This window comes from Neoarius graeffei, chromosome 6 (genome assembly GCF_027579695.1).
Source record: "Neoarius graeffei isolate fNeoGra1 chromosome 6, fNeoGra1.pri, whole genome shotgun sequence".
NCBI lineage: Eukaryota > Metazoa > Chordata > Actinopteri > Siluriformes > Ariidae > Neoarius > Neoarius graeffei.
In genome coordinates, this window is record NC_083574.1 from 50,997,332 (window position 1) to 51,021,850 (window position 24,519).

A 24,519-nucleotide genomic window follows, 5' to 3' on the forward strand; every position below is an offset into this window, starting at 1 on the left:
GATTTTGTGGAATAACTGTTAAATATTTCAACGTAATTTTAATAACATCTCTTCACTTTCTTAGAATATATATAGTTGTCAAATTATATTGACTTTTTTTTTAAAATCAAAACTGCTTTTACATCACTTTTGGCCATTTTCCAGATTTTAATCACAGTGATGCCCAGGGCCGGATTATGGGGGGTCTGGGCCCCAGGGCCAGGAGTTCGCAAAGGCCCCCACACACACACACAAAGGCTACTGAGGTCGCAAACTAGCAGAGGGCAACATGTGAATGAAGTAAATAAAGTGACGTGAACATACCGTACGTTTAGAACATTAAGGCATACAATGTTAGTGATTAAAGATATATGTATTGTGTCAAGAAGTTAACAAAGAAACTGATTAGGACATGTCAATAATTAAGCCGTACCTAAGGAATAATTCATTCTAGGCTATATAAGTTTTTCCTACTCTTCCTTCTTGCAAAGTCATCCACTAATTCATCAAAGTTAAGCTGTCGGACCAACTCTGATTCAACTGCCAGAAGAGAAAGTGAATTCAAGCGGTTTTGGCACAGTGTCATCCTGAGTTCATTCTTAATATAAGCCAGTCTGGAGAATGAACGTTCCCCTTCACAATTTGTAATAGGCAGGGTCAAAAAAAGTCTGAGTGCTATGTAGACATTTGGAAAAGTGGACTGTAGATCCAAATCCACCATGGTCTTCAGCATTGTGCTTGGGCATTTTTGATTTTCTGACATGAATGATTTGTATTGTACAAGTTCATCTGCCAGGCTCATGTCCAAATCTGTGGGATATGCTGCAGCAAGTGATTTGGCCCTTGAAGTGTGCTCACTGTTGGACATATTGTCAGGCATGAAAAAGATTGGTCAAGTGTGTGTATGCAGTTAACCGATGGTTAAGACAGGACACAAGTTTGTCAATTAGAACACTGAATGTTTCAATCCGAAACTTTTCTTTTCCACTAAATTCAACACCTGGCTCTTCACTTTCATCAGCCATACGTTTGCGCTTCTTTGTGCGCTGGAGGTCATGCCTGTAGTCTTGGGAGACTGAATGGGTAACATTTAAAGCTGACCCTTCAAAAAAGGCGAAATTGTCTCTCTGTTCTGCCACAAAGTCACGAAGTGAAAGGAGAAGCCGTGTAGCCGTGTGTATGTCAATGTTATGTTTCTGCAACTGCAGACTTGTGGCTTGGAACCGCTGCAGTATTGTATCCCAAAAGTGTGCCATGAAGGTTATCTCTAGGGTGTCCAGCTTGCCACAGAGTGCAGAGGCCTCGCTTCTAGTTTCATGTTTCTCCTGTGAATCTTTGGAAATATTGTTCAGTGCCTCTCTCAATTGTGGATAATATTTCCAAAGAGCCTTTGTGGATTCAGCTCTTGAACTCCAGCGAGTACCGGACAACAATTTCAATGTGCGTTTCACATCTGTATCACGAAACACCTTTCCCCACCTGTGTGTTGACGAGGTACAAAATGTGTATAGTGATTGCACAAAGTCAAAGAAACGGCCAGCTTCTGGGCAACTGTCAACAGCATTGACACCAACTAAATTCAACGAATGTGCTGCACAGGGGACATAAATTAATGGGTTTATTCGTTTCAGATGAGCTTGGACTCCATTGTACTTTCCTGACATATTACTTGCATTGTCATAAGACTGGCCTCTACAGTTAGTTAAGTCTAGGCCCAGGTTCTCCACCATAGCAACAACACACTCAGCCAAACTGCTCCCATTATGATTTCCAATAGGCTCAAAAGCCAGAAAACGCTCAACTACTTCTCCACCATTATTTACAAACCTGAAAATAAAAATGAGTTGGTCCACATGAAGAAGGTCTGGAGTGGAGTCTTGTTCTTTCTCCCATTAAGTGGATAAATTCCTCACAGATTGTTGATGAGAGGTAGGACACAGAGCCTTTGCCCTTGCCTCCAAACCTTTGGAGATGGTCGGCTAGAAAAGGGTCAAATTTGGCCAACAGTTCGACAATGCCCAAGAAATTACCATTGTGAGGTGATCCCAGCTGCTCATCGTCTCCCCTGAAAGCAAGGCCCCTCTCCCCCAAAAACTGGATTACAGCAACAACTCTTTTCAAAACTTCCCACCAGTATTGCCTCTCTGGATCCATTTGTTTGACAAGATCAGAATCAACTCTTCCTGTGTTTTTGGAGCGATTGTGTAATACTAGCATGCAAGCCCTATGCTCCTCACTCCTCTCATGCTCACCGATACGCTCAGAATGTTTCCAATCAGAAAACCTGTGGACAAACGCATTGTGCTTACTTGAAAATAGCTTGCAAGCAAAACAAAAGATGCAACCAGTTGAAGGGGAGTAAAATAGCCACTGCCTAGTCACAGATTGGAAAGTGGGACTCAGTCACCAGGGGGCCCCATAGGGAGTCAGTTTTTTTTTTTTTTTGGGGGGGGGTATCCATTTGAGCTAGGTCCAAAGGGCCCAGAATTTGGTGCTACTCTTAACAGTATGCTTTCCCATTAGGGCTCTCTCTAGGGCCCTCAGATAGCCAGAAGTCACGACCCTTAGCAGGGGCTTTCATAATCATAGGATCCTCTGAAAGCATTCCCCCTACTTCCTTGAACCCCTAGTTGGCAGACGTTACGGCCTCAGGAGTTTTCACGAGAGGCACTAAAGCAGGGCCAGGGGCCCTCTGATTGCCGTCCCCCGCCAACCCACTCCTTCCCTATGTTTTCTTCAGATATGCCCTATAACAGTGTAAGTAGTCATAAGATCCTAGAGAATAGAGGCCCTCTGATGTCACAATTGGCATTGGCATCGCTATGGGCCCCCCTGGGCCCCTGGGCGCCGGCCCCACTGGCCCGGTCCGTAATCCGGGATAGGTGACACCACACATTTTATCAACTGGTCCACCTCCGAATGTGTAACGGTACTAGCTCATGATAATGTGCTTGCATGTGAAAATGGCATAATCTGAATCTTCTGTGATCAAAACATCATAAAATAAAAAGGACAGAATTGACCATAGGTGTGAATGTGAGTGTGAATGGTTGTCTGTGTCTATGTGTCAGCCCTGTGATGACCTGGCGACTTGTCCAGGGTGTACCCCGCCTTTCGCCCGTAGTCAGCTGGGATAGGCTCCAGCTTGCCTGCGACCCTGTAGAAGGATAAAGCGGCTAGAGATAATGAGATGAGATGAGATGAGATAATGGGAATAGATAGGAAAATCGATGGGATTAGATACTGGAATAGATGGGGAAAGAAGTCGAAAGTATAAGCTAACAATACGAACAAGATCAAACATCTTATCAGAATGAATTATAGGCAGTAGAGCAAAAAAACATTTATTTCACTTTGTGATAAGTTTCCATGTTCAATATTCAATTTAATTTCTAGCAGAAATGTGTAATAGATCAAGGACATTTTTTTAGCATTCTTGGTAGTTCAAAGACACAGAAATGTTCAGTATCATGTACACCTCTTTTAACAAACACCTTAATATGGAGTAATGAATTAGCCTGCTTTGTTTTCAGTGGTGTCAAAACCCTGTTTTTTTTTCCTATATGGAGCACAAAAGGGTGGGGGTGAGGGGCACGGGAACTACACACACAGTGTAGAGGAGACTGCTGTTTTGTTGTGTGCACGCGCGCACGCGCAGAGTAAGCCCAATCGCACAGTCTTTTGCTTTGCTTTACACATTCTGCCCTTTGACCTCTGTGTCTGATGACAAAAGCCAAAGGACTAATGACTACTATTTTATAAGGCACCAAAAGTTCAGAGAATATGAGTAGTGGGAACTGAAATGAGAAAATTTTTAACCACATTTATGCCAGAGAGAGAAACATTATAGGTTTAGCCGTGTAGGTATCCAGAGTCAGGGCAAAACCACAATCTTCTTCTCTAATTTCTGCTGAGGGAAAATGAATTTCCTCATGACATCATCAAGTTCTTCCAGGGCCAGTTGAGCATGGAGTACGGCCACCTCATCTGAGTTGGAGCGCACTACCCACTTCAAAGCCCGATACAGCTCCAGAAGAACATCTCCTAGAACCTGCACAGAGGAAGAATACCAGAATGAGGTGCTGAAGAAGAACAACTTTATTCATCACATGTACACTTGTGAAATTCCTCTCTGCATTTAACCCATCTGAAGCAGTGAACACACACATGCATACACACGTGAGCAATGAGCACACACACATACCCAGAGCAGTGGGCAGCCATGCTAACAGCGCCCAGGGAGCAGTTGGGGGTTAGGTGCCTTGCTCAAGGGCACCTCAGCCCAAGACCGCCCCATGTTAACCTAACTGCATGTCTTTGAACTGTAGGAGAAACCCGAGCACCCGGAGGAAAACCCACACAGACATGGGGAGAACATGCAAACTCCAATAAAGGTTTGTGAAGTACAACCCCGATTCCAAAAAAAGTTGGGACAAAGTACAAATTGTAAATAAAAATGGAATGCAGTAATTTACAAATCTCAAAAACTGATATTGTATTCACAATAGAACATAGACAACATATCAAATGTCGAAAGTGAGACATTTTGAAATTTCATGCCAAATACTGGTTCATTTGAAATTTCATGACAGCAACACATCTCAAAAAAGTTGGGACAGGGACAATAAGAGGCTGGAAAAGTTAAAGGTACAAAAAAGGAACAGCTGGAGGACCAAATTGCAACTCATTAGGTCAATTGGCAATAGGTCATTAACATGACTGGGTATAAAAAGAGCGTCTTGGAGTGGCAGCGGCTCTCAGAAGTAAAGATGGGAAGAGGATCACCAATCCCCTTAATTCTGCGCTGACAAATAGTGGAGCAATATCAGAAAGGAGTTCAACAGTGTAAAATTGCAAAGAGTTTGAACATATCATCATCTACAGTGCATAATATCATCAAAAGATTCAGAGAATCTGGAAGAATCTCTGTGCGTAAGGGTCAAGGCCGGAAAACCATACTGGGTGCCCGTGATCTTCGGGCCCTTAGACGGCACTGCATCACATACAGGCATGCTTCTGTATTGGAAATCACAAAATGGGCTCAGGAATATTTCCAGAGAACATTATCTGTGAACACAATTCACCGTGCCATCCGCCGTTGCCAGCTAAAACTCTATAGTTCAAAGAAGAAGCCGTATCTAAACATGATCCAGAAGCGCAGACGTCTTCTCTGGGCCAAGGCTCATTTAAAATGGACTGTGGCAAAGTGGAAAACTGTTCTGTGGTCAGATGAATCAAAATTTGAAGTTCTTTATGGAAATCAGGGAAGCCATGTCATTCGGACTAAAGAGAAGAAGGACGACCCAAGTTGTTATCAGCGCTCAGTTCAGAAGCCTGCATCTCTGATGGTATGGGGTTGCATTAGTGTGTGTGGCATGGGCAGCTTACACATCTGGAAAGACACCATCAATGCTGAAAGGTATATCCAGGTTCTAGAGCAGGGGTGTCAAACCTGATCCATAAAGGGCCGTGTGGCTGCAGGTTTTCATTCCAGCCATGCAGCAGCACCCTGATTTGGCTTATTCAATCAACTGACACACCCACCCTTTAAATCAAGGGTGGGTGTGGCTGCAAGTATTTGACTGTGTGAAGACAGTTCAGTTGATTGAATGAGCCAAGTCAGGTGTGCTGCTGCATGGCTGGAATGAAAACCTGCAGCCACAAGGCCCTTTATGGATCAGGTTTGACACCCCTGTTCTAGAGCAGCATATGCTCCCATCCAGATGACGTCTCTTTCAGGGAAGACCTTGCATTTTCCAACATGACAATGCCAAACCAAATGCTGCATCAATTACAGCATCATGGCTGTGTAGAAGAAGGGTCCGGGTACTGAACTGGCCAGCCTGCAGTCCAGATCTTTCACCCATAGAAAACATTTGGCGTATCATAAAACGAAAGATACAACAAAAAAGACCTAAGACAGTTGAGCAACTAGAATCCTACATTAGACAAGAATGGGTTAACATTCCTATCCCTAAACTTGAGCAACTTGTCTCCTCAGTCCCCAGACGTTTACAGACTGTTGTAAAGAGAAAAGGGGATGTCTCACAGTGATAAACATGGCCTTGTCCCAACTTTTTTGAGATGTGTTGTTGTCATGAAATTTAAAATCACCTCATTTTTCTCTTTAAATGATACATTTTCTCAGTTTAAACATTTGATATGTCATCTATGTTCTATTCTGAATAAAATATGGAATTTTGAAACTTCCACATCATTGCATTCCGTTTTTATTTACAATTTGTACTTTGTCCCAACTTTTTTGGAATCGGTGTTGTAGTAGTTTCCTGCTTTCTGTACGATAGTTCAAGAACATAAAGTTAAAGGCAAGGTCAGGAGCCACTATAATAAGTGGGTCCAATGTAGGTCCTCAGCATTCTCATCTGCTTTACAAACCATTTCCATATCATTAGGTAGTGCAACAGCTGCAGCCATCCATCACTGTTCTAATATTGAGCTGCCAGTCCCAGCAAAGCCACGCCTTTCTCAAATTGATCCTTAGCACTACTGACAAAGTCAACATGTCAGCGCTTCCAAATAGGCAAGTCTGGCTAAACAAACAGTCTCATATTTATAGAATGCCAGGCCAAGGGTCAAGGTGGTAACTAAGGTGATGACTAGTGTCCTAAAGCAGAAGGTCAGATCGTTACAGGGTTTTATAATGTGTAGTTTGTGTTGAACTTGCTACAGCCAAAAGACCAGGCTCTGGAAAAATCAGCGCTTCTGCAAGTGTTTGGACAGCAAGGGCTTCATGTGTAAACTGGTGTCCTACGGAAACCAGAACTCCAACTGTTCTGAACTAATCCATGACCTTTCACAAAACAATTTTTTATTTAAAATTGTTTTTCTATTTGCCTTTCTAATAAATACATTAGTAGCACAGTCTGGATGAATAATGCTGTATGAAGCATCGGTCTGTACTTTAAGGCTTTTTATACTAAAGCGTTAATGAATTATCAAATCTGATTGGTCTAAAGGTGTTGCTTGATTTTGTCACAGCAGGGCAGGAATAGTAGTGCTGATGTATATTAATATCCAACTATCCATCCATTATCTGTGAAGCTTATCTGTCAGGGTCATAGTGGAGCAGATAACTAAAAAAATCCTTCAAATGGTGACACAAGCATGAAATTTTGCACAGATACCCTCCTGGATATACTCTTTCAGATTAGGATCCTGGCCACGTGAAAATTCAAGATGGCGACCTTTTTCAAGATGGCCGCCATCAGTATCTGGCAATCTTACACCGAGACCATATATCTGTTGAAATAAACATACTTTTTCCATTTAAATGAACTTTAAATCATGGGATTGTGATCATGAACTGTTTCCCACAATCTACCATGTCATTCAAGATTTAAACAAAGAAGACCTCCAAGTCCAACCTAAACTATCGGAGCTAGGAGAGCCCAGCTCTGCCTGCTCCGTATCCAGCCACAGACCAGCAGTGGCACTGGGCACAGCCCAGTTATCATGGGGCCACCAAACCAGGCGAACCTGGCTCCAGCCCCAGAGAAAATAAAGAAGAGAAGAAAATGTTGTTCTATTATGCGCAATCAGCGAAGATATCCAACAAAAAAAAATTTAATTGCATTGAACTGCATTGAAAAGAAAGCAACAGGATTCGATTTGTTTTACTTACAGTGACATCTATAACTTCTATGTTATCTTATCTCGTATCTGTTACTGCCCTCTAGTGTTATCTTAATATCTACATTAGTAATACTGTTACACAATCTTATACATATAACTATAAAACACTTATGACTAACTTAACTCTAACACTTAACTCTAAAACACACTTAACTCTAACACTTAACAACGCTTAACTCTAACACTTAACTCTAACTCTAAACACTTATGACTAACTTAACTCTAACTTATTTGCAACTATATAAAAAACCTTTAGGCTGTAGGAAGTCACAATAATCCCAAAAGTGATGGTCTGACAACGCATGCCATCCACCAAAAGACAAACAAAATCAATGCGCAAAATTTATCTACAGTTCACATTTGCAGGAGCAGAGTGCTGTGCAAACAAGGCCCAGCCTGAAGCACTTGCATCTACCACAGCAGCTGGTTTTGCAACCACATTTGGTCAGTTGCTCACAGCTCTTGGCTATGGGAGCATTGGCCGTCCAGAAAACGTGCCACTGTTCACCAGACTTCTGCCATCCCCAGTCAGCAGGACTCTCAGGTTCAGGCTGACACAGGGTTGCCTGGCCCCACACACAACCGGCCTGGTAGGCAGCACGCTTGGTATGTTGGAGAAGAGCGGCTTTGGTTGGCGGGATGGCCTCATAAGGTCGTTGTTTCCTGGCAAATAATTCGAGCCTCGCCTCATCTACAGTGGCAGCCGTGCTGGATCTGTCATACATAAATATGACAAACTTCTCCAGGATGTCAAGGTTGTTCTGTTGCACTGTGAGAGGGTACTGACTCAGTTTGGAGAACACAAGGGAGACTTCTGGGAAGATATCCCAGGTCTGCATGTGTGTGTTAAATATGCTCAATTTACAATGGATAAATCATAATTTTCAAGGAGTAGCAGCCATTTTGGGCACCACATTGAAGGCTAACCTTCTTAAATTTATATCAGAGACAACAAAATCTGTAAAATTAGCATATAAGAGCATAAACATGGTTCACTTGGAAAATTAAATTAAGAAAAGAGGGAAAATAACAAAAAATTGTCACATTCGGGCAGCCATCTTGGAAAATGGCGGCCATCTTGAATTTTTGGCGTGGCCAGGACCCTTTTCTAAAAGAGAGGACATTAAAGTATATTTGTGGAGAATTTCATGCTTGTGTCACCATTTGAAGGATTCTTATGAAATATGCAATTAACCGCTGCACTATCATGGAGGAAGCTGAAGCCAGTCCTAGCTGATTGAGTGCGTTTACATGCACATAGAGAAAATCGAATTTCTGCCGTTGCTCGACTGAAATCGAAGTTCTAAATGCCACGGATACACCTTAGCTAGGCTGAAATTGAACCGAACTTGATTTCTCGTAATCGAGCTACACGACCTAGATTATGTGATTGTAGCCGAGCTACTTGGTGCATGTAAACCCTATCGAGCTATGTAGTCGAGCTACTTACTTCAGCACTGCCCCTTCCGGAAGTGACGAGTGACGAGACCACAAGCGGGAAACACGACAGCCTCGGTCGGCATGACAACAGTAGTAGCGAGCAGCAGAAGAGGTCAGGAGGAACAAACGAAGAAGAGAAAATGGCGAGCAGAAATGTGCACTTCTGGAGCAATGAGGAGACAGAGTTCATGCTCATTCAGCTTAAGGAGTTGAATATATTAAAATTCATGGATGGGAGAAAAACGCGCAATGGAGAACACGGAACTGATAACTTTGTTTACACTCTTGAATAGCTCTTCTTCATGACAACAACCGGAAGTGTACCAACACGATGGGGCTTGTAGCGCCACCTGTGGCTCAGGTGCACAATGTACCTCACACAATAGCTCGATTTCCTTGTGTGCATGTAGGATTGGATTTCTCTGGCACCCCTGCTGGGACCCTTTGCTCGATTACCGACAGCAGCTCGATTTGGATGTGCATGTAAACGTACTGACTGGGTGAGAGGCTGGGTACACTCTGGGCAGGTCACAAGGCTATCGCAGGGGGAAGCCATGGCCTCATGGTTACAGAAGCAGCTTTGGGACCAAAAGGTTGCCGGTTTGATTCCCTGAACCAGCAGGAATAGCTGAAGTGCCCTTGAGCAAGACACCTGATCCCTAACTGTTCCCCGGGCTGCTCTGGGTATGTTGTATGTCGCTCTGGATAAGAGCATCTGCTAAATGCCTGTAATGTAATGTAACACAGAGATGAGCAAGCATTCACACCTATTTATTTAAACTAGCCAGCTGACCTAATCTGCATGTCTTTGGACTGTGTATGATCCACATAGTCTAATAACAAGTGCTCTGAGAGCACAATATCCCCCACTGGCAACTATGCCATAACTCTGGTAAAATGCAACTGAATTGAACTACATTGCAGTATGCGTATTACTGACATATAACAAGGAATGCTGTCAAGTTTCGTGAAATTCCTCCAAAAACTGTGAGAGGAGTTGATTTCAGAAGGTGGGAACCCTTCCCGGGACAGACGGACGGACATCGCCACGACATAATCCCCCTTTGGGCCTTTCAGACAGCGGGGGATAAAAATTGTGAGGGAAGTTGATTTCAGAAAGCAAGCACACCTTGATAAAATTGCCAAAGTACAAGTTTGTTAATAATCAAGGGCATAACTCTGGTAAAATCTGCTTAAATTAAATGAAATTTCAATATGCGTATAACTGTCATAAAACAAAGCCTTTTGCCAAGTTTGGTGAAATTCCTCCACAAATTGTGAAAGGAGCTGATTTCAAAAGAACCTACACCCTCATGAAATTGTCAAAGTACAAGTTATTTAATCAAGGGGAAAAACTCTGGTAAAATTTTCACAAACGAAATTAAATCGCAATATGCGTATTGCCATCATATAACAAGGCCTTTTGCCAAGCTTCAAGAAATTCATCCAAAAATTGTGAGAGGAGTTGATGTCAGAAAGCGAGCACACCCTCATGAAACTGTGAAAGTACAAGGTTGTTAATCAAGAGCTGTAACTCTGGTAAAATGTGACTGAATTGAATGAAATTACAATATGCGTATTACTGACATACAACAAAGAATCCTGCCAAATTTCATGAAATTCCTCCAAAAATTGAGAGGGAAGTTGATTTCAGAAGATGAGCACCCTTCCCGGGATGGACGGACATCACCACGACAATCTCCCTTCAGGCCTTTCGACCAGCAGGGGATAATAAACTGATTAAAATATGTTTTCCTTTTAAGATAAATAATTTCTAAATCACTGATTTGAAGTTTTTCATAAGGATTTAATTATTTAATAAAGTCTCCAGTATAAGTGCTTTGTAACAGTCAATATGTTTTTTTTTTCCCTACATGGGAAAGTCTTCAGAACAGAGGTTGTTTCAATTTCTGTATTTTTTTCTAACATTTCACTAAGAGAATGGAAAAAAAAAAAGAGAGACTCCTGAGGAAACAACGGATTATTGCTGCTAAAGTAAGTGATAATAAGAACTAATCTGTCTGACATGCCATTCATTAATAACTGGCAATCACTAGCAAATTACTGTGGTGAAAGAGGAATAAAACACTGTAGGGAATGCTGTTACAGGAAAAATAATCATCTTTGGTGTGGTTGTTATTGATTTTTTTTTCCTACAACAGCATTTTTGGTCATATTTTATTCATTAAATTCCAAGCTACAAGGCACAATCCAGATGAGCCAGTTCTCATGAAACAATCCTATCTGTAGCAGCAAACAGTTTGGGTATGGGTGGTGATGTGCAGAATTTGGAGGAATCTAAATTCAATGGATTTGAATCTTTTTACTTTAAATTAACTGCACCATTTCTAACATGCACTTCAATGACAAGCCCTTCTCTAGTGTGGGATTCGTCCTATGTGAAAGCAAACAATTATTCTCCCTTTTGTTCAAACAGAGAAAGAGTGGTCTATAATCACTGTAGTAATTACTATCTCTTGACTAGCTGTCTATGTGAAGCCTAGACGCCAGAGACATGAAAGCTAAAACGCAACACTTCCCACTGAAATCTGTTAATAGCTATGTGTCATGTTCCGCAACAGCAAGTGTAGCAGCACTGATAAACAATAGTAAAAGTGCTTTTACAATGACACGGGGAATAGCAAAGTGGGGGGTTTGGCTGTTGGCACAGCTGGATCCTGTGTTCCAGACTAAGGGAGGAAAAAAAAAACCAAAAACTTGAATATTCTCACACACACACACAACAAAATACTCAGTACATTCTGATTTGAAACACTGTCTCGCTTGCAGGATAGCTACATAACATCATGCTTTGGAATGACTTGAAAAATTAAACTACAGTGGTGCTTGAAAGTTTGTGAACCCTTTAGAATTTTCTATATTTCTGCATAAATATGACCTAAAACATCATCAGATTTTCACACAAGTCCTAAAAGTAGATAAAGAAAACCCAGTTAAACAAATGAGACAAAAATATTAGACTTGGTCATTTATTTATTGAGGAAAATGATCCAATATTACATATCTGTGAGTGGCAAAAGTATGTGAACCTTTGCTTTCAGTATCTGGTGTGACCCCCTTGTGCAGCAATAACTGCAACTAAACGTTTCCAGTAACTGTTGATCAGTCCTGCACACCGGCTTGGAGGAATTTTAGCCCATTCCTCCATACAGAACAGCTTCAACTCTGGGATGTTGGTGGGTTTCCTCACATGAACTGCTCGCTTCAGGTCCTTCCACAACATTTCAATTGGATTAAGGTCAGGACTTTGACTTGCCCATTCCAAAACATTAACTTTATTCTTCTTGAACCATTCTTTGGTAGAACAACTTGTGTGCTTAGGGTCGTTGTCTTGCTGCATGACCCACCTTCTCTTGAGATTCAGTTCATGGACAGATGTCCTGACATTTTCCTTTAGAATTCGCTGGTATAATTCAGAATTCATTGTTCCAAAAATGATGGCAAGCCGTCCTGGCCCAGATGCAGCAAAACAGGCCCAAACCATGGTACTACCACCAGCATGTTTCACAGATGGGATAAGGTTCGTATGCTGGAATGCAGTGTTTTCCTTTCTCCAAACATAACGCTTCTCATTTAAACCAAAAAGTTCTATTTTGGTCTCATCCATCCACAAAACATTTTTCCAATAGCCTTCTGGCTTGTCCACATGATCTTTAGCAAAGTGCAGCTGAGCAGCAATGCTCTTTTTGGAGAGCAGTGGCTTTCTCCTTGCAACCCTGCCATGCACACCATTGTTGTTCAGTGTTCTCCTGATGGTGGACTCATGAACATTAACATTAGCCAATGTGAGAGAGGCCTTCAGTTGCTTAGAAGTTACCCTGGGGTCCTTTGTGACCTCGCTGACTATTACACGCCTTGTTCTTGGAGTGATCTTTGTTGGTCAACCACTCCTGGGGAGGGTAACAATGGTCTTGAATTTCCTCCATTTGTACACAATCTGTCTGACTGTGGATTGGTGGAGTCCAAACTCTTTAGAGATGGTTTTGTAACCTTTTCCAGCCTGATGAGCATCAATAACACTTTTTCTGAGGTCCTCAGAAATCCCCTTTGTTTGTGCCATGATACACTTCCACAAATATGTGTTGTGAAGATCAGACTTTGCTGGATCCCTGTTCTTTAAATAAAACAGGGTGCCCACTCACACCTGATTGTCATCCCATTGATTGAAAACACCTGACTCTAATTTCACCTTCAAATTAACTGCTAATCCTAGCGGTACACATACTTTTGCCACTCACAGATATGTAATATTGGATCATTTTCCTCAATAAATAAATGACCAAATATAATATTTTTGTCTCATTTGTTTAACTGGGTTCTCTTTATGTACTTTTAGGACTTGTGTGAAAATCTGATGATGTTTTAGGTCATATTTATGCAGAAATATAGAAAATTCTAAAGGGTTCACAAACTTTCAAGCACCACTGTACAACAGCATTAATCTAGAAAATTTTATCTAATGTATAAAGCAATTTGAAACTTTATGAACCATCAGAATGACTGAAAACAGACTTGACTGATTGTTGGTACCGTTTGTGCAGCTACCATTGCTTTAAACCTCTAGCTCCTAAAGCTAACAAACCTCTCTGCTAAACTTTTCACTCGCAGGGTATTCTCTGTTTTTCTGATAAATTAGTTGGCAGTTTGAGTGTCACAATCTCTCCTGAAGCTGTAAAGCAGGGCATCTTGCCATTGCTTTATAGGGTTAAAGGTTTCGCCAGTATGCTGAAGGTTTAGCTGTCGCTGGGACACAGAGAGCAGTTTTACTCTCCAGCTTCTGGCACTGCTTACACATGACACGTCTGCAGTCTGCCAGTGGCCCTCTATTTCACTTCTTGTGACATTTGAGGCACAGGAAACTGACCATGTGTTGCTTTCTTCTTGCAACAACTAAACAATGTCTACTTTAAGCAGCCAGATTATACACTGTTCTACAACGGACCCCATTAGTTTAAAATGCACCCAACAGCAGGAAAATTTAGCTTCTTTCTAGAAACAAATGCTTAGAAATTATCAGCCAATAGAAGACTATTTCAAGCTTGAAATGAGTAAATTGCCTAGAAATAGGTTTAATAAATCGGTGGTGTAGTGGTTCGCACTGTCGCCTCACAGCAAGAAGGTTCTGGGTTCGAGCCCAGTGGCTGATGGGGACCTTTCTGTGTGGAGTTTGCATGTTCTCCCCGTGTCCGCGTGGGTTTCCTCCGGTTTCCCCCACAGTCCAAAGACATGCAGTTAGGCTAACTGGCTACTCTAAATTGCCCATAGGTGTGAATGTGTGTGAATGGTTGTTTCCCAAGCACAGAAATAGGAGGGCATCCAGCATAAAACCATGCTCCAATAAATAAGACAAATGGATCACTAGGGTCAAAACAGTGCTGGGCAAGGGAGAAAAAAAAGAAATAGGTTTAACAAATCATATATTTGGTTTATAATAATCTTATGAGGCAGCGAGGGTATGTTCAAGTGTTGGCGGTGAACCAGCAGGTAACACATGACGAATTACACCTGTGTTTAATTACTGACTGTCTGTTAATGTGCGTCTTTGCCCTCATTGCCCCACCATAAAGAACCGTCACATCTTATAATAAGAAATATTATATAAATTTCCCCATATTCAGGATATTGCTAAGATGTAATATTTTTCCAGTGTGAATGACTCAATTTTGCTAGTCTAGAAAGTTGGGTGTCTGACCAAAGCAAGCCACTTTGTGTGATGTCACTGTCAGCGTAATTGCACTGAATTCCTGTGTTAACTCCACTAAACCATTTCTCATCACTGGGTAAACTTCGGTCTTATTCAGTCTCTCTACACTCTACTTCAGTCCAAGTAGGATGGCTTTTGAGTTTCTTCCATTCTCGGGAGAATTTATCTGTTCATAGATTTAAATTATTAAAAATGGTTCACCAAAAACCTTCAATTCTAGTTATAACTTTATTTGAAACTAAACTTATTACAGCGTTAAGGATATAATCATATAAGCTCATAAATAATGAACAGTTATTCCACAAAATCGAGTCATACATGAGCTGGTAGCCAACAAGGCGCGTATGACGAGATTAAGTGGAATAACTGTTTTATTCTATCCACATTCACTGAATTTTGAGAAACAGAGCATTTTTATTTTTAGCAAATATGATAAATAAAAACTGTCAAAATGTCAGACAAAATCATTTCCGCTTAGAACATAAACAAACCGGCGAAATGACAATAGCAATTTGTGAAAAATACGATAATAATTCTTGAAAAAAAAAAAGATACATTCTTACCATCAAATACTTTTATTCCATATTTTGTTGCTTTTTTGTATTTTTTGGGTTTTGTTTTCGAGTAGAGGGTTTATTTCGTCCTCGGTTGGTTCAGAAACATGCACTGCCATTTTGTTTTTCTCTACTCATGGTATAGGAGCTGATAGCCTAGTAGTAGAGTAGCCAATAAGAGCACGTGATTGCTCATATCCAGTGAATGTGGATAGAATAAATGGTGGCTGTATCTAATTTAGTATGTATTACAGGTAGTCGTTGACTTACGACTGCGTTTGGTTACAACTGACCGGTCGTAAACTGATCTGGTCGTGAGTCGGCCGATGTTAAATGAACATAAGTATATTGTGATGTGTAATGATACTGTAATCATCTTAAAGTCTTATTTTATCAACATTTTCTTATTTCATTACCGTGGCTCATTATTTGGTTTAAGTCAAACACACTGTACTACACTGCATACAGTACAATTCATTTAATATGTGCAAAACAAAAAATACGAAATACAGGTGTGAAAAATAGAAAACATTTTAGTTTGAAACATACCAAAATACAAATGTAAAACATAGCAAAATACAAGGTGCTTGGCTGTGGGTCGTCTACGTCATCATCAGCTGTTGCAGCGCTCAGGCTGGCGGGAGGATTTGCTCGTTTCATAAACCCGGAGCTGGGGCGGAAACTGTATGATGGAGTGTGAGAGAGACTGCGTGTGTGCCTGGAGCTGGGGCGGAAACTGTTGTACGCAGCGAGAGGCGCTGCCGGGAGCTGGGGCGGAAACTGTCGTACGCTCAGCTAGCTCAGCTGGGAAACGCTTGCCAGTCATAACCAGACGGTCATAAAGTCGATCAGTCATAAGTTGCATAGGTCGCAAGTCGACGACTACCTGTATTTACATAAGCCTACTACATGTAATCAGAAATAAAATAATGCCACCAATTGAGTGCTGCGGTAGTTGTGTCATTGCAACATAGTGGTGGCCTACAGAGTGAGTGGACTGGACCATGGAGGAAAACAGCTTACGCAAATGAGGAGAATTAGGGAAAACACACATTGCTTCACAGAGGGGTGGGTTTGTTGAGAGACCAGTTGTTTTCAAATCTGTCTCACCCACACTTCTAAAGCTACATGCTGAATTCCTCCCTTTAAACCAAGTGTTGGGCACACGAAAGAACAATTCACACCCAAAGGGTTTCTAAACTGGATCTGATGCATTCTGATACTGTTCTTACTCATTAGGTGACATTGGGCATACCCAACAAGCTGTCCCCCCTGCCCCCGTCTCTTCCTTCTGTCTGTCTCGCTCTGCTGAGTTGCATGTCGATGCTGAGACACCATTGATGCGGACATCTTCTGCTCCTTGGACCCACCTGATCCACCCTGATGCCCTACGTTTGGCTGGAGTCTCATCACAGGGACAGTCGAAAGTCGCACTTGGAAGATGTCTCTGGACACTTACAGTTATGCATTTATGGCTGAGGACTACAATTGACATGATAACTGTGGGACTGCGGTTGTCATGAAGAGTTTTACACACAAGCTTCCATCAATGAACAGTTTATAACTTCAACAAAACAGACATGTTAAAACTATAATGGTTTTCCTGGTTACACAGTTATACTATGTGACTATATAGGACACTGTTATAAAAGCAAGTTATTTATAATCATGCTATCTGATATCACCCAGATGAAGAAGAGTTCCATTTTGAGTCTAGTTCCTCTTGAGGTTTCTTCCTCATGTCATCTGAGGGAATTTTTCCTTGCCACTGTTGCCACAGGCTTGCTCATTAGGGATAAATTAGGGGTAAAATTAGCTCATGTTTAAAAGTCTTTAATTTTCTGTAAATCTGCTTTGCAACAAAGTCTGTTGTAAAAAGCGCTATAAAAATAAACTGATGCTCTCCTTCTGCTTTGAGCCTCTGCACTTCCTGTTGCTATGGATGGTCTCGCATGGATTTGCACTTCCCCCAAAACAGTTTATAGCCTAGGTCACAACCGGCCGTACCTGCTCCTACGGCCGGTCTACGTGCAAAAAACGCAAGAAACGCACGGAGGGTGTGCGTGTGACGTGCTGATTTTCGAGCCGTAGACTGGCCGCAGAGGTTCTTTGTCATGTCAAACAAACTCTACGGGCGCTTATGTTTTTTTCAGGTTGCAAGACAAACTTACGGCCAACGTGCGTCTTTCTCCACGAACAAAAAAAAAAAAGCGCAGCGATTTTGGAAACGCCAAAAATCGCATGGCCAAAAAATCGTATGTCCGGTTGTGACCTAGGCTTATGCCCACATCTCACCCTTTCATCAATGGATAATCTCACCTGGTTACTGCAGACTTGTGCCTAAGAACTCCTGGTGTAATCATAAAGACTGTCCCATACTCAGCCCAGGACTCCTGTTGATAATATGCTCATACTGACAATCCTTTCAACACACACACAGTACTGCTTGACTCTCGAGTATACAACTGCAGAATAACAATGATTTATCATCCCACTATCCGTTGTCATCCAGAAGAGAATGGGTTCCCTTTTTGTGTCTGATTTGCTCAGGCTTGTAGTACTCGAGTCCAGGACTCAGACTTGAATCTGACTCATGCCCTAATTTTAAGGACTCGTGCACTGATGACTCAGACTTGGACTCGGACTCGTGCATTAACTGCATTCGGACTTGTAAATTGGAGACGGGGACTCGGATTTTTTCTTTATTTTTTGTAACATGCCATAATAATTTGCCATAAAATATTTATATCTACATTAATTTTTGTACTAATTTTGTGCAAGAGTGTCACACCTGCACGCCTTGGTGCGTGCATCAAATAGACTCTCAGGCGTGCTCCAGACAGCGTGCACGCACCGTAAACGACTCACAACTACATAGGATTAAGGCGCAATCAGCACGCCTATATAAAAACTATGAAAACGCACTTTCTTTGCGAAGTATTGAGTTGCATTGCTGACACATTACTGAGCCTTATTTCCTTGTTTGTTTTCTGATCCCTGATTTCCTGTTTCTCGTCTTTGATTCTGCCAAGTCTACGATGGCCTGTTTGTGCCTCACTCGACCTACTGCCTGTTTCACCGTTTTACGATTTTGCCCACCGTTTTGGATTGTTTACTTGTCTTCACTTGTATTAATAAACACACCTTCTGCACTTACAGCCGTCTCCTAACCATTTCTGATAGAATACTCTGCACTTCCTGACAAAGAGAACGCACATTCACCTGTTTATACGTCATGTTCAGGAACAAACTAATGTTAATGGTGCTAAAACAGCCACCGTCAAATGGTGCGGTTGGAGTCTTGTTCTCGGACTTGACTCGATACTGATCTCGACTCGGACCAATAGTGGACTCAGCTCGAAATTTTTTTAATGACTTGGACTTGAACACTGGGGACTCAAGACTGGACTCGGACTCAAGGTTTAGTGACTCGACTACAACACTGGATTTGTTCTTTAGGGATGTAAATCTACATCCAGATTTCTGTACAGCTGCTTTTTGGCAAATGTCTGTTGGTAAAATAGCTATACAAATAAAACTGAATTGAACTGAAGGATTTTTAAAATTCTCCATCTCATGTTTATCTCACTGAGAAGAGGAACAGATAGGCTTCCATTTTAATTAATGTTTCGATCCACACCAGCTTTGGAGCATACAATGCACATGCATCAAAATGTATTTATCAGCCCTACTGCTTTTTTGTGCAACAAATCTCTATTTGCGCATGAGTGAAATGCAAAGAAGCCTCACTTTATACACATTGTGAAATGAAAAACAATGATACTCATGACACTAACGTGTGGTTTATTCACTATCCCACTGTTTCATGTTTTGAAGCGAACTGTGTGTAATTATAGGTAGTCCAAGTCGGACCGTCTTCTTGCCCCCATGTTCCACTGACGCTCTTTAAGAAAACGAAGCATACTGTTCATCTGTTCCCACTAGCACCACTTTGTGGTTCAGACTGGAGGAAAGATCCCTTGTATTATGCACACGTTACATGTGCTGCGACGGCTGTGCATTTTAGGCAACACTTTCATGTTTTATTTAACACAATATGGCATTTAATGGGCGATTATGCTCATTCACACATACACCCACCTGAGTGGTTTTATCACTGAGGCCCCTCAGTAGTAAAGCAATGACGTGGACTGCAGCTCTCCGGACTTCTACCTCTTTTTCCATCTTTATCAGGGTTGTGAGACACATGCTCAGCTATTGGATAACACACACACACACACACACACACACACACACACACACACACACACACACACAGTGTAAAGATGAGAAACATTTTTCTGTATGCAGTACAGAATCCAGTAGACTGCAGTGCTGTACTCCATGCAGACACATGAATGAAAGTCTACTGGGTCAAAGATTACACACTCTTACACCCATAAATGAGAGTGGCCTGTTCATGAATAAGCAACCCTGTTATTCACAGCGACAGAGCTACTTATTCATGAAGCGCTCCGAAATGCCCCACCTCTCTCCTTCTGAGCCTCAGCCATGTACAACAGCTTACTCAGAAACATGACGCATACGGTGACTAAAGTTTAAAAAAAAAAGTGCGTACAAATTCACATAAATATCTCGGCATATCCTGTAATGGATTTACACAGCATAACAAAATGCATACCAAATAGAGTCATGCTAGAGAGGTGGCTCTGAGGGTTTGCCAGCTCAGATATTGACAGAATTAGACATATAAGAAGTTCATGTTGACCCCTCCCCTTTCTTTTTTGCACCAGCATGAGCCATAATTAAAGCAATGGGGAAAGGTTCAGCAGAATTCTATATGTGCAAAACACACACACATAGATACACTGATATTATGCACATACATTAATAAGTGCTGCGTTGCAGAATTATTATTATGCAGGGAGACCTGAAGCAGCATTTCATCCCCTCAAGACAACGTCCTGCCTCGTGCTGTGACTCACACATCCCAGTCTTGCCCCCTGACCGCTGGTTAGAACGCAGCCACTTATGTAGCTACTTAAGGTCAAATTGAATCCAAAGATCTACTCATGTCTCACTAATTGCAGACTACAATATGATACTTTAAGGGCCGCATAAATTAAATTTGCAAACACAAGTGAAAAAAGTTGTATTAATAAAAATGCATGTTATTACTATATTAACTACCATTTAAAAAAACAAAACCTATTTCAGCCAAGCTGTCTATCCAGTGTGACTGTTTTGGTGTGATGGTCAGTTAGATTACCTCCTGTGCCAGTGGGCCGAGAGAAAAATGGAGGCGCTGGCATAGTTCTCCCAGGTTGGAAAGGCAGCTGGCACGAACACTGCTGTCCTCGTCCCGTGTGCCACTCAGGAAAGCCCCAATCAGAGGGCGGCCATAGTGTGGTGCAAGGTCACCTGATATGAAAGCAAGACCCCAGAATCAAAACAGGTAATCAGACACTAATTTACAATCGATAATGATAGTGTTGGTCTCATTCTGAAAGGCTAAAGCTGCAAGAGTAAGTAACAAATAAAACTATAAGTAGCAATTAAGGGGTCCAAACACTATAGTGACTGCTGCAATGGATTGTGAAGATGCATCCATCCATTATCCGTAACCACTTATCCTGTGCAGGGTCGCAGGCAAGCTGGAGCCTATCCCAGCTGACTACGGGCGAAAGGCGGGGTACACCCTGGACAAGTTGCCAGGTCATCACAGGGCTGACACATAGACACAGACAACCATTCACACTCACATTCACACCTACGGTCAATTTAGAGTCACCAGTTAACCTAACCTGCATGTCTTTGGACTGTGGGGGAAACCGGAGCACCCGGAGGAACCCCATGCAGACACGGGGAGAACATGCAAACTCCACAGAGAAAGGCCCCCGTTGGCCACTGGGCTCAAACCCAGAACCTTCTTGCTGTGAGGCGACAGTGCTAACCACTACACCACCGTGCCACCTGTGGAGATGCAGGTGTGAAGATTTAATCTCCTTTGTCTGGTTCCAGATTGGCTCCGGAGCCAGTGAAACCCTAACCAGGATGAAGCAGTTACTGAAGATGAATGAATTAATGATGATTAAAAAAAAAAGCTAGATGTGAGATAATAATAATAATTATAATAACAACAACAACAACAATAATAATAATAATAATGCACAAAAGAAAAAGAACATGAAAGTCCATGGGTAGTATTAGTTTGCACAGTCAAAAAAAATATCCAGAATTTGGTGTGAATCCCCAATAGTGTTACTGAGATATGGTCTCACTTTCTGTTCCCAAGAGTGCCCCATTTTTTTTTTTTTTTTTAAGATTTTTTTTGGGGCTTTTTCCACCTTTATTGGATAGGACAGTGTAGAGACAGGAAATGAGCGGGAGAGAGAGACGGGGAGGGATCGGGAAATGACCTCAGGTCAGAATCGAACCCGGGGCCCCGGATTTATGGTATGGCGCCTTATCCAACTGAGCCACGCCGCCGCCCCATTTTTATTTTTAACCAAAGAACCCACGTGTCCATTGGTACTCTCTTGGTATCACAGGAAAGACAGAAGGTTTGTAGTCAGAAGCAGAGTAGCAAATTCATCCTGTATGAAAATAATCAAAAGGAACCAGATAACAAAGAATCATAGATTTATGGCAAGTGGTTCAGATTTTATAAGCATTTTGGCAATATTTTAATTCTAGTGCCCCAGGTGATCAAATGATGCAACTATTCTAGGAGATAAGGTGTGCTCCTAAATCCACTGACCAAGTCTAGTGTCAATATGCCATACCAGTGCTGATGTATAGTCTGGGTTCCTGTTTGGCATTTTTGATATCAGCTGGTGAATGAATGTAATGAGTTGATGGGTAACTTTTGTTTGGTTCAGATTGACTGGAAAAATATGTAAGAGTAGTAGCCCGCCTCCCGGGAAAAAACTGTTTGCCATAGACCTACTTTAGTCATTCATCATTAAGTGTAAATCAATCTCCTCTTGGTGAACAGGAATACAAGACACCAAAGTTTTACTCAGGGACATCAGCACTGTAATTCTTTCTTTTGGCCATGCCAATTCTCTTGCACTTGCGTATCAGATGGACTGGATCCCTAGCATTTGGCCAGTCATCCTGGAGGAGAAGCAGGAGAAGAAGAATTTTTACCAGCTCATGGCCTGGAATAGCATATTTTCCAGTATCCCATATAAACAGTTGTTCTACTTTAACAGTTTTGCAGTGCACACTTTTCCGTTTTTCTGTCCCACAACACAGCCAAGGGACTGAGAAAATAAACACAGCTCAGAGGCCACAATTTCTCTCCATCTTTGTGTGAAAGTATGAGAGTGACTTAATCACATACCTTATGCATGAGTAAATGGCTAAAATGGTACCTTTTGGGTCACTCTGTGCAATTTGGAGAAAAGGAAAGCAATGGATTTTTTTTTAAATGTGCGTTCTTTTTAAGCATTATATTTTCCACCATATAGGTGGAAATAGATGGCTGGTACTGCTTTCTATCGTCTCCATTAGTATGAGCCAATCATAATTCAGTATTAAATACGGACGGGTCCAGTGGGTCCGAGTCTCTACAAAGTCTCTGTTGAAAAAAGAATGTAACCTTCAAAAACAGTCATGTGAAAAGGACCCTATTTGATGCATGTGTTTGAAATATTAAAGTCAGCACGAGCATCTGTTTGAGCCTATTAATTAACCAAATGTACAAAGTAAGTTCAAGACACAAGATTGGAAAGTACTGAAACAGCAGCTTCAGGCTTTGATATTCAGCAACCATATGTTATACGTTATGTTAATATAAATGAAGACAGAAACCTTAAGCTCCTTAGATAATTCTTACTATTTAGTTACATCATGCCAGAAGCAACAGAGTTTAAGAGTGGCATGGAAGGAGTGAGACAACTTTGGGTTGCAGGTGCAGTGCAAGGAAGCTGACGGGGGCAGTCACAATGTGTGTTTTTGGAGACGGAACGAAGCAGCTGTTGGACCTTTTGAGAGCAGGTTCTGTTAGATGTGAGGAACAGTGCCAAACTGAGACACCCAGGCCCAGGCTGAATAACACAGACACAAAGAATAACCCCGTGCTTCTGCCAGGAACACTGCACTACCCAAAATCTGGAACAGACCAGAAGAATGGAGCGGGGACTTAAGAAAATAAGATTCAGCTCTGAATTAAAAATTAATAATTAAAGTATCTAATCAACTCTGCTTTAAAAAGAGAAAGGCAGAGAGGATGTGAAACGGCTCATAGATCAGAGAGACAGACAAAAAATGGATTACAAATTGTACCCACCCATGGCTCGACTAGCTCTCATCAGAGCCTCCCCCACCTTTAGGCGTGTCTCCAGACATCGCCCCCTGCTGGAGGAAGCTGCATTTGGAACTGGCTGATATTCGGCCAACAGCCGCTGCAGGATCTGCTCAGGAAATGAGTCAGCCAACAGGACCAGGCCTACACACCCACACACACACACACACAATAGGTGTTCATTCGGGCTTTCAGATCCCCATACTGCTGTCGAAAGACAAAACATTTTTACTAAAAATCTGATGAAAATCAAGTTATTATTTGAAATAAAAATTATTACTGTAATCTTAATAAATCTGTTTTACCTGTGACAAAATAACGACATTGAAATTTGCTCTGTAGAGAAGATATAGCTAATAAAATGCAACTAGCAGGAAATATTACTACAGAAGTCTTGAACTGCAAAATGTGAAAAAAAAAAAGTGTGGTCATTATTTTAATTTAATCTTACACTATATTGACTTATTTCAAATTATCATCCCTATTACTTTGACTTATTTTGTTGAACTTTGAATATTTAACACCCCAAAATCTATAAATAAAAATGTATTGAACATTAGCTTAGTAATATACATTGCTTTGGTGGAATTCAGACGACACATATACACCTAATTACTGATTTCGCTGAATGATGAATTAAATTAATTGTGTTCAGATATGGTCAATGTTGACCATGTTGACTATTTTCTTACAGAAAAACCCAACATTAATAACATACTAACTACTAATTATTGATTATGAATTACTATAATATTTAAAATTTATTTAGAATTTATGTGTCATGCTGAATTGTTTTACTACCTACCCTAGTAATAAAATTATTTATTCTGCAATATTGTATAAACAAATATGCCAAACTCAAACAAACAATCAAAATTAGCACTATGCCCATTATG

The 24,519-nt window shown here is 41.4% G+C and overlaps 1 protein-coding gene across 2 annotated transcripts in view; it reads right to left on the minus strand.

The window, feature by feature from the left end:
- Window positions 1-3,315: 3,315 nt before the first annotated feature.
- Window positions 3,316-24,519, minus strand: part of tango6 (transport and golgi organization 6 homolog (Drosophila)) — an 86,804-nt gene continuing 65,600 nt past the window's right edge. The window contains exons 15-18 of one of the 2 annotated variants that reach the window (XM_060923796.1): window positions 23,609-23,767; window positions 20,582-20,733; window positions 19,453-19,566; window positions 3,316-4,030 (exon numbers count right to left, since the gene is read on the minus strand). In XM_060923796.1, coding sequence (XP_060779779.1) covers window positions 3,854-4,030; window positions 19,453-19,566; window positions 20,582-20,733; window positions 23,609-23,767 — 602 coding nt within the window. In that variant the 3' untranslated portion in view covers window positions 3,316-3,853. The remainder of the gene's footprint in view (window positions 4,031-19,452; window positions 19,567-20,581; window positions 20,734-23,608; window positions 23,768-24,519) is intronic. The other variant, XM_060923798.1, reaches the window with a different exon arrangement.